Source organism: Scardinius erythrophthalmus, assembly GCF_964197995.2.
Source record: "Scardinius erythrophthalmus genome assembly, chromosome: 8".
Classification (NCBI taxonomy): domain Eukaryota; kingdom Metazoa; phylum Chordata; class Actinopteri; order Cypriniformes; family Leuciscidae; genus Scardinius; species Scardinius erythrophthalmus.
In genome coordinates this window covers 43008502-43019350 of record NC_138228.1, presented here as the reverse complement: position 1 = coordinate 43019350, position 10849 = coordinate 43008502, and the positions used below count along the sequence as shown (strand labels likewise).

General features: G+C 39.9%; 1 protein-coding gene across 1 annotated transcript; it reads right to left on the bottom strand.

Annotated features, from left to right (window-relative positions):
- Positions 1-1011: 1011 nt before the first annotated feature.
- Positions 1012-10651, bottom strand: ehd2b (EH-domain containing 2b). Its single transcript, XM_081372655.1, has 7 exons — positions 10249-10651; positions 8758-9231; positions 8243-8419; positions 5991-6088; positions 3943-4355; positions 3565-3729; positions 1012-3481 (listed from the first exon to the last, which is right to left on the bottom strand). Exons 2-7 carry the CDS (start codon positions 8976-8978, stop codon positions 2924-2926), a joined length of 1632 nt encoding a protein of 543 aa, XP_081228781.1. The 5' UTR covers positions 8979-9231; positions 10249-10651; the 3' UTR covers positions 1012-2923.
- Between the last annotated feature and the right edge of the window lie 198 nt (positions 10652-10849).

The following is a 10849-nucleotide window of genomic DNA, read 5'->3' as shown; positions in this document are numbered from 1 at the left end:
ATGATTATAATGATTTGTGTTCACTTGCTCAATTTATGAGGTGGATCTCAAATGTCTGCATGTTCACACAGCCTCTGTAACTCTGTCACCACACACACAGAGAAACTTGCAGGATTCAGGCCTGAAGAAAAGTCCAAATAGGGGGATGTTAACGTCTTCCATAAAGAGACTGTGTCGAAGTCCTGGATCTAACGAAATCTAACGGACCCGAGGAAAAGAGATATTAATAACTCCTTCAAGCCCATCCCACCACATTCTTCACCACTGAGTCACAATGTAAACCAGCTAGCAATTGGAGCCAGGGGTGGATTGCCTCTGTTTCTCATTTGTGTATCTTTCCATGGCGAAATTGTGGAAACGGGGAGATACCCTTCCTCTCTTTCTTTATAAACCTGAAGGGTTACACACATACAATGCTCTCACAGGTTGTGGGATTGTATGAGGGAAGAGGAAAAACACAGGCATTGAGCAAGATGTGTGAAAAGTTATAACAGAGTCTCTGGAATGATGCAGAGCTGGAAAGTATAAGCGAAGAGAGGAACGGGTGGTTGTACTGGAGGATGGAAAATGGTGGTATGGGGTTTTGGCTGGGATCTCTGTGACTCACTGTTTATCTGGCCTGTCACCGAGCAACTGTACAGCATATGTGTGCACAAGACTGCAGCCTTTCTGTCTGCTAGTATGCCCCCTTTCCCAAAATTTCAAGATTCGTAAGACTCTTTCCACAGAAACCATACCAAACAGGCTTTGAAACGTTTAAGTTTATTTTTCCCCCTATAGCAAAGTGTCAGTGAAAAGCAGAAAATGTTAAATGTCAGCCTAAGGAGGTAAATTTAAATACTAGCCTATATGAGTTGTTTTATTTTCCATTCATTTTATTTTGAGCTTTGCATGTTCTCAGCCCTGTTAGTTGGGGCAATTTGTTTGTTCTTGTTTTCTACTTATTCAAAGGTTATGCTTTTTCAGTGCAGTTCTTTTTGTTAAAAAATCTTTTATAAAACAAAACAGATCCAAGATACAAAGGGTCTTTATTCAGCTCAATATATTTACTGTGAAAACATTGGTTAACTGAAGCAGTCAGTGGAACCGTTTACAGTAGTCAGAAAGAAATCTCCACATTTTTGCTTGTATGATATATATATATTAGGGCTGTCAATCGATTAAAAATTTTAATCGCGATTAATCGCATGATTGTCATGAGTTAACTCGCGATTAATCGCATTTAATCGCACATTTTTTATTTGTTCTAAATATACCTTAAATTAATACTTTTCAAGTTTGTAATACTCTAATCAACGTGGGCATGGATAAATATAGATGCTTTATGCAAATGTATGTTTATTATTGAAACCATAGTCAATATAGCATGAAGACGAGACATGTTTCAAAGGTCATAGATGTTTTTCAAAGAACTTGTTCATGTCTATTAGACACATGTAGAAAGAACAAAGAAATACCAGGTTCCCATTACTTCTCTTTCTTTGCACTGAGCAATTTACTAACACAAAAATGTTTAGATTTTTGCATGACAGGGCAGCTCTTCTGAAAATGCTAAATGTACATTTAGCATTTATTATTACATTGTAGTCTCTCTCTGTGCCCATTTTGATGAAGCTAAATTCTCAATAAATTCTCAATAAAACGTATATTTTACTGTTTCTGTTGTCAAACAACGGAATGAATTTGAAATGGTGACTGAAACGCGACAAAATAAACATAACCAGCTCTCCCTTCCAAGACGTTAATCTGCACAAAAATTCTGATAATCGAGCCGTCGTCTGGTGAAATCAAATACACATAAGCTAAAGACAATATCCGTGCTCTGATTTCGGCTATATTTGTAAAATTAGAGAAGCAACATAATATCTGTGTTTAACTGAATTAAAGCGCTGCTCCTCCGCGTGAGACGCAGAGAGAGAGAGAGAGAGAGAGAGAGAGAGGAACGCGCGCGTGCTGAGAGAGCAGTAGCCTACCGGCGGTACCGGTATATTCTCAGAAACTAAATAAGGTTTGGGCGCTTTGTTGAAGGGAAAAAAATCGCTAAAGGGGTCTGCAATGTGGCTAAGTTGCCAACACTGTGTATCTCCATTTCTCCAACTAGGGGTTGGGTCACGGGTCAAACAGAAAATACGCGCTGCGTTAATCGTCCGTTAAAAAAATTAGTGCCGTTAATATGATTTTGCGTTAACGCGTTATTAACGCGCTAACTTTGACAGCCCTAATATATATATCATATCTTGTGACAGTCTTTCATAGTATGCATAGAGCTCATTCAATACAAAAAAGGAAGAAAACAGTAAAACTGATCACATATAAAGCATATTTCCTTTTCAATCTTAAAGGCATAGACAGCAACATTCTAGTAATGATTTACATGTTCTAAAAACAAAGTATTTTAACTTGCCTCCTCAGGTCTTCTTTCAAAGCAGTTTCAGAGTTTTGAGTGTTTGCCTTGACTTCACATTCTGATTTAGTTGACTACAACATTAAAAGCCACACTGAAAAGTGCGTAAAGCCAAGTCTATAGATTTCCACACTAAATGATAAAAATGAATGTCTGTTATCTACAAGAGTTAATTTGCTATCCCTTAGTTCAGGAGCCATTATAAGTTCTATGAATTGAGTCATGTGTGTAGCATTTCTGGATGTGAGGTCATATGATTTTAAAATGGCGACAGATGCGACATTCCTTTCAAATGACTGAGACCAGTCTTTGGTTTATCACAAAGCTCTTTGGCTTCCAGCTGGGAATCTTTGCATTGTTGCATTTGAACCAAGAATACATAGTAAGACATTAATTGCGAGTTACAAAATGACCAAAGTACAAAATGACACCAAAATACAGTGAATGCAGATGCATTGCAGCAGCTGTGGAGCTGGACAACATGCGGACGAGGATCAGTTGATCGTAAATGTGCATTGTCTAAGCATCAGAGCCTTTTTGTCGGCGTTTGGATGGTGGCACGAGACGGGCAGGCAACTCAGGGGGCAGCCCATGACCATCCAGTTTCACTTCAATCAGGTGGCTGGCCAGGGCAAACTCCTCGTCATCCAGCATGCCGTCACGATCCACATCCGAGAGCTTCCAGATGCGGCCCAGCACAGAGTTGGGCAGCCGTGTGCTCACCATCCAATCTTTGGCTTTGATGCCACTTAGTTTTCCTTCGTTTGGTGCTAGGTTGTAGAAGATCTCATCATACTTGGGCTTGTCCTTGGTCACTACCCATTCCTCGTCTTCCTCACCCACCTCGCCATTTTGATCCGCGGTTTCGCCAAAGGGGTCCCCTTCCATAAAAGGTCCGGCACGGGTTCCCAAGAAGGCCCCGCCTTGGACCCCAGGTTGGACCCCAGCGTCTATTTCTTCTTGCCTTAGAAGGGGCATCAGTTTGGCAATGTCGTTAGCCAACAGCTCATCCAGCATTGCCATCAGGTTGGGCTTCAGGGCTTTAAACTTGGTGAAGTCATGTGCCATTAGTTGCTCCTATACAATAAACACAGAAAGGACAGTCAAGCAAGAAAAGTAGTGTTTTAAGCTCAATACAAGAGCAAGGTGGTTGCACTAACCTGCATCTTGGTACAATCGGGGAAGTCTCCTGGAGAGATATGATGCTGTAGCTGAATCTTGGAGAAGATGACCGGGAGCTGGTAGATCAGGTTCTTCTTTTTATTGTCCTTCCTGAAGACAGATGGCATCTCTTGCTTCAAGTAACTGATGATATGGGCATGTACCTATGAGAAAAGCAGCCCAGGGGACAGAAAAAAACTGAGATATTATTCAGAAAATCTTATTTTGTTTTCCACAGAAGAAAAAAGTCATACAGGTTTGGAATGATATGAGGGTGCATAAATTGGGTGAACTATCATTTTAAGTGTTTACATTTGATCATTTACCTTCTGATATCACAGTTCCAACAAAAAGTCATTAATGATACGTTAACATACCCTCACAAGACGAGCCCTCTTGACCAAGTCATTAAGTTTGCGTAGGGCTGAGTTGCGTGGCAGATTCTGGATGTCAGCAAACAGATCTTCCTCCTCCAACTCAAACAGCTTGCGGTTGTCGGACACCATAAGAGGTTCAGACCAGAAGGACCCGATGTACACCCTCAGAACTTCAGGAGTACCAAACACTTTCCCCAGAGACCACATTAAAGCTCCATACACTCGCATGAGCTGCTGGGTATCAATCATATCAGCCTTGTTCAGCACAACACGGAGTTTGTCTTCATTGCCCTTGAGGGCTCCGATTGCCTCTGAGAATTCATCCGAGATCTCCAACTTGTGGGCATCAAAGAGAAGAATGATCCGGTCCACACGCTCAGCAAACCAGCGGAGAACTGCTGGGAAGTCATATCCTACAAAGAGAAAGAAGAGGTGGAATAAAATCATCAAATCGAATAAAAGAAAAGACTATAACAACAGTGTTGTGCAAGTTTGCGGTGATCAGACCCACCAGCCCTGGTTTGATTCAAAGCAAGAGAGATTTAGTCAGAAAATCTGAAAAAAGGTAAAAGACTATGTACTTAAATTCTTTTATAAAGGAATGAACTAATCCCGTGAAGTATTGCAAATTATAGAAACAATTCAAAGCCAACAGTACAAAAACTATTGGCTACAAATATAAAATGCAATGCATTTGAAGGTTCAGATACAAATACATAAGTAGTTAACATAAGTAGAAACGACTATGTCATTCAGATTGATTTGCAAGTGGGCGGTCATTGTTCTTGTTTCCATGCTAACATCAAATTCTCTTTTCAGGTAAACTCACACTGGGTTATGGGTCCTAGATTACATTCTAGATTAGATACACTATTGCTTAACCTTAGAGCTCATAGTAGGTCTGTCTTGAAAGGTTTGTATCGTGGGAAGCCAACCTTCTTGTAAACCTCAGATCCATACCTATCCACCTGTTGTTTTCAAGTAATCCGTTCAGGACGCAGGACCTTGATTAGCTGGTTCTGGTTTGTTTGATTAGGTTTAGAGGTTTGGTAGCCCTCCAGGAGTAGGGTTGGCAACACGTGGTTTGTAGGTTATTGCTGTTTCTCTATACGGAAGGGATAGCCAATTCTGCTCCTGAAGGGCTACCTTCCTGCAGACGTCAGTTTCAACCCTGCTTCAACACTCCTGCCTGTAATTTTCAGCCATTTTTGATTAGGTTTGGAGCTAAACTCTGCAGGAAGGAAGCTCTCCAGGAGTAGAGCTGGCTACCCCTTTTCTATGGATTATAATTCTTGAACCCAGCTGTTGTGCTCTATTGAGACTATTTTCAAATTTTGAGATCTTATTAGTTCTTTAACAATCATCTTGTTGATTATGTGCAAATGTTGTGTTTTTGATGAAACTGATGTTGTGAGTCTCTTACATTCCCCTAACATTCTTTTACATTCCTTCCCTTTCCTCTCCCTGTCACACCTTTATGGCTCACTTTCCCATTCTGTGCGTCATTTCAAATGCTGTGAGGCAGGAAAATATGTGAGAAAAAGCAGACATCACCCAGTGAAGTCCAACACTGATAAGCTAAGATTACCCAACGATGTTCTCTGAGGGAGAGCCTAGAAATTATTCATCTGTTATTTACCATGTAAAAGATCTCAGATCAGTATTGTCCTTTCTATTTATGATGTCACCACTTAGTTCCCAACATCTAGAGTTTCTCTGGGGTCTTTATGGGGTCAATTCAGTTTTACTGTTTTAACAGAATGTTCTACGTTTTTGCAGTACAAGACATATTGGAGAATATTGTGAGTTTTCCCAGGGGACTAGTTTACTTTTTTAACAGAATGTTCTACATTTTTTTGCAGTACAAGACATATTGGAGCATATTGTGAGTTTTCCCAGGGGACTAATCATTTTCTCATTTAATAAACACATATTAAAGAGATATTGTAGACCAGTTTGAATGAAGTTGAATTTTAAGTGGGAAATTTATTGAAATTTGGCTGAAAATACTTCCAAACCTCTCTCCTTACTTTTTTAGTCAGCCTTACCTCGACTCACTCTCTGTTTGGCCCCGGACAGGATGCCTGGGGAGTCGATGATGCTGATGCTCTCCAGGACCTGGTTGGGCAGCTGAGCACACTGGAATCTGTCAGAGAAAGAGATGAGGTCAGAGTTTGTATTGCATTCGGTGATAGACAGACAAAAAAAAAAAAAAAAAAAAAAAACCTTCATAACTTAATTTTTCCTCTTGGTTGAATGGGTAAATCAAGGCTACAGACTTTAAGCTGATATATTTAGTTAAATACAGCATTACATGTTTCATCTGATTTGCTAAGCTACAGTTGCCCCAAAATATTTAGACACTTAAAAAATGCATGAATGTCTTAGCATTAATCAAAATGTTAAACTGTGTAGCATTTTTCAACTTCATACATCCACAGAATTTTTTTTATAACTAATACAATGATTTTACAACATGTGTATGTGTCCAAAACTGCCCAAAATAGTCACTGTAGGTCTCATCTACATCCTATGCACAAAACAGTTGGTGTATGATTCCTTAAAAGGACACGGCACAATTATCAAACATTCAGGAGCTCTTTAGTTAAAATCACTTTCCCCCTGAGAAAAGCTGAAAAAATGACCCATTACTCCTATCACAGCTGTTGAGTGTGATCTAAGAAGCAGACTTCTAGCGTCACTCCACCCAGGCTGGTCCATTGTGTGGAAGTGGTGCTTGAAACACACAGGGCTTCCTGAGGGAAAATGACCAGCGCTGCCAAAATCAAACAATACTTGCCACTAATGATCTGCGGCATAGAAAAACATGGTCTCTTCCTGCTTCAAAATGGCTTAATGAGTGGACTGCTTCCCTGGGCAGGAAGTAGGAGAAAAGAAGTTCTCAAAACATGTTTGCAAAAATAATCCCAAAGAGAACAGGGAAAAACTGGATCTGATACTCTCCCTGGCACTCAAAATAGCGCCTCCTTTGGTGTTGACAGACAACTACAAGCTAATTATGTTGAAACTCTCTTGGCACACTTAATGAGAGGACTAAGGTATTCATATGACCTGGACCTGAACTTCAGCTTAGTTTCCTCACACTGTTCTGGCTACTGCCTGGTATTTCAATACCAGACATTGCTCTGTCTTAATTCACCAAATAAGTGGAGTTTGCTAAAGCAAGCTTCACTGCCATTATCGTTCACACAGAGGTTTCGAGATTTGTTCTAAATGTTAGGGTCAATGCTTTTTTTGTCCAGATGTACTAATTTATTTGAAATCTAAAAAATAAATATGCAATTTGTACATGCAATGACTTACTACATCTCTTCTACAATGAGCATGTTTTTATGTTTTTATATTTTGGAGGGGCATGAAGTAAAAAAATTCAGGGTGATATCAGAAAAAAAATCTGTCTTTTATTTAGTTTGGCATAATATATTATTATTATTTCCATATTATTTCTATATCTGATTCACTACTTTTTTAATATTTGAAAAACTTTTTTCCCAAGGTCAAGTTTCTTAAAATATCAGTTAATTTGACCTTTTAAGGTCAAGGCAAGATTAGTTTAGGTAGTAAAATGTCATGTGGTGTGATTCCCCAAATGTGATGATATTTATGAATTCATAATTCATGATATATTACCTGTTTAACTTGAAATTGTAAAGCTTTACACTAAAATGTATGCAAGGTGTAAGAAAAATAGGTTATTTCTTTTTAGCTGACGGTTACACCACATGACATTTTTAAAAGCATTAAAAATAAACGAACAAACGCATCCCCCATGATTTGTGCTACATGAATGATACCTTATTCTGTTTCTTTTTCTAAGTGACCAGGTTCTAAGCAATCACACCCTTGCAACCGTACAGAAACAAGCTAAAAAATGTTTACAACACCTAAGCAACACCATAGTAATGTCCTGACATAATCCATTACCTTAAGAAAATGTAAAACATAAATTAAATTGAAATTAGTCCTTCTCTTTAAGGACTCTGACGCCTCTTAAGTCATCACCCATCACAGCTCTGCGTTTGCCCTCTCTTGTGATATCTCTCCCTTCCACAAGTTTTCCACAAATAAGGAAAGTCCCTCCTCCATTAGAAATTTGGCACGGACTCTTGAAATTCCGTAGAGCAAAAACTAACACACTGTTTCTCTGTTATCTTCCCTGCGTGCCCAGTGTAAGCAGACGGATCAGTGGGCACATTCTTTCACACAGCCCGCCTTCATCTCACATGTCATGTCGTACATAGCAGCTCAGTGTAACATCTGCCTGTGTGAATCTATTCACCTGTTGAGGAAGGTGTTTCCGAAGGGGTTGAGCTTGCGGAAGGGTTTGTTGGGATCCACTATGAGGGCGTTTCCAGGAATGAGCCCCTCCACGTCTCCGTGCATGATAGCGGTGAAGCAGTCGGTGGTGGGCTCCGGCCCTATACGACTCCCTGGGACGTCCTGTTCCAGCAGATACCTGTGTTGACAGAACAAAGCCACGGTTAATGTATTGACATGATAGTCTTTAATAACCTTGAAGCTTGTCTTCTATGTCTCTACTAGATGGACAAAACACAATGGAACTGCTGTTTAAGTTCAGATAAATGTATTTCCATTCACTAAATAATCTGATTTGAATTTGAATAACCTTTGAATTTAGTACAGAGATCAAACCAATGTAATGTAGAGTATATACAGTATCTCCCAAGATCCTAAACCACGAGTGGACTAATACCACTATCCAAGCCCTTAACCGCCATAGACATGTTTTAACTCGTTAAACCCCTTAAACATTTTTTTTTTAAAAACCCTTACTTGATAAACGTGGTCTTTCCTGTTGAGTACTGTCCAACCACTAGCACCATGGGTTTGTTGTCGAAGTCAGCGTCCTCCAGACTCGGTGAGTGGAAGTCATGGAAGCAGTAGTACTGCTCCAGGGGCAGGAGTTTCTTTCGATAGAGTGACTTAAGGCCCTCGGTCACTGTCCTAATCACCTCAGGGGCCTTTTTGACATTCTTACGTCCCCAGCGTGACATCTTGCGAACTTGCGAGAGTATTCAGAGTTTCCTTTGCAGTTAATTTATGGCTGTGTTATGCACTGTTTACGTGTCCTCGGGGATGACTGTGAAGACTCTTCTCTTGCTTACAGTATTTCTGTAAAGCAACTAAATGTTCTGCCTTGAAGGTTTACAGTGATTTGCTGGAGTTATAAAGCAAGCTATAGTGTATACAATGTTATATAATTTGTAACCCCCGGGTTTCTTGTTTCTTAGTTAAAAAAAATATTGCCTGAAAAAAAAAAGAAAACAGGAAATAAAATATTAGAACAATATTGCTTACAGTATATGCTGTAGGTGTTTTTCTAACTATATATTTCATCTTAATAATTTCTTAGTTAGAAGGCCTTGCTCCCATTAAAATGTCTAACTTTTCCATTTATCTTCAAATAAAGAATCTTAAGAAATGTTTTTAGCCCAGAGGGAAAGTAGAGTGCATTGTCCATGCATGTCCCTGGAAAAAGCTGGTGCTCATTTTGGAAACACTTACACACACACACCCAAACTCTGAGTCCACAAACACACATTCATTACTTCCGTATATTGAAAAAAGTGAGACATATTTTCCAGCAGCGGCTCACAGTGGAAAGTTAAATGTGTGAAGGATTACGGAGTGTAAAGGGCTGAAAGCACCAGTGATGCATCAAACACAAGCATATTTAGTGTTTCTGACAGAATCCTGACAGGATTTTGCAGCAATTCCCCTAATGCGCATTTGGCACACAGTGGATCTAAACACCACCTTCTTAATGCTTTTCCAGAGGACTTATTCTGAATCAAAATGGAGTTTATGCTGAAGTAAACGTATTCCAGTGAAGTACAGTTGTGCCAAACCTTAGTTAACCACTGAAAAGAAACTAGTTACTGTGTGTCGGATTAAAAGTTCAACTTTAGCACAGCTGCCTTGGCAAAAAAGTTTGACTTTATGTAATAAGACTCACATGTTGCGCAGGAGATGGAAAATGCCTTGTGGCATCCTTCAATTGCAACAGACAGTTGACTCTTTGGGAGAAGCCTTGAGCTTCAGATCATTTCCAGAAGTAATACAAAACCAGAACACTGATGTGTGCCAGTAAAGAAAGGAAAGGCCAAAGGCATTTGCTCCTGTTTAATCCTTTTTTTTTGATGCGTGCATTCCAACAATGCACGCATCAACTGCTCTAAACTTTTTATTTTATTTAGAAAGGGATTTTAAAGTGTAACACAAAACAATGGAACATTCCAAAAAATCCAATATTTGTCCTCTTACCTGGAGAATGCCGAATCTCAGGTTGAAGTACTTAAAGAGATGACGGACCTTAGCAACTCTTCTCTTGCTCTGGATGTGTTTCTACACACAAGGATACGCTTTAGAAGGAACAATCTGTCCAAGACACTGGAGTAGCAGCACCAAGTAAAACGTTTCAAGTAACGGTTCTTCTTCAGAGGAGAGGTCTTGATCTGCCTGTGCTTCTGTCCCTTGCTGCAAAATAAGCTTTAGGCTTGCACACAAGTACTGCCTTCTTCCCTGCCTACGTTTCTCTCTGCACCTCTTCTTCAAACACTGCTTGACGCAGAAGCAGGGGAGAGCCCAGGACGGCTGATTGGTTTTAGGCGAGTGATGACAATGGGTTTAAACCAGGGTGGGGACAGGGAGTTGAGGAGTTGCATCCACATGCTAAGGTGGAGTCAAGCATTTTATAGGGAGAGTCATTCATTTACATAAAGTACTGCCTGCAAACATGAGGGTGTGGCACTGCTCGTCTTTCAGCGGATGCTTCACCATGGGGCAGCATATTCTATTATGACTTTTTTGTTTGATTTAGAGATGTTTGCAGAGCAGACGCTCACGTGACCCTTGATGATGGCAT

Bases quoted from the DNA above. Each gene is read 5' to 3' on its own strand.
- ehd2b (XM_081372655.1), bottom strand. From the start codon at position 8,978: ATGTCACGCTGGGGACGTAAGAATGTCAAAAAGGCCCCTGAGGTGATT. The intron at 4,356-5,990 runs GTAAGGCTGACT...TTCTCTTTGTAG, and splicing joins CAAACAGAGAGTGAGTCGAG to GATATGACTTCCCAGCAGTT. The intron at 3,730-3,942 runs GTATGTTAACGT...CTTTTCTCATAG, and splicing joins AGAGGGCTCGTCTTGTGAGG to GTACATGCCCATATCATCAG.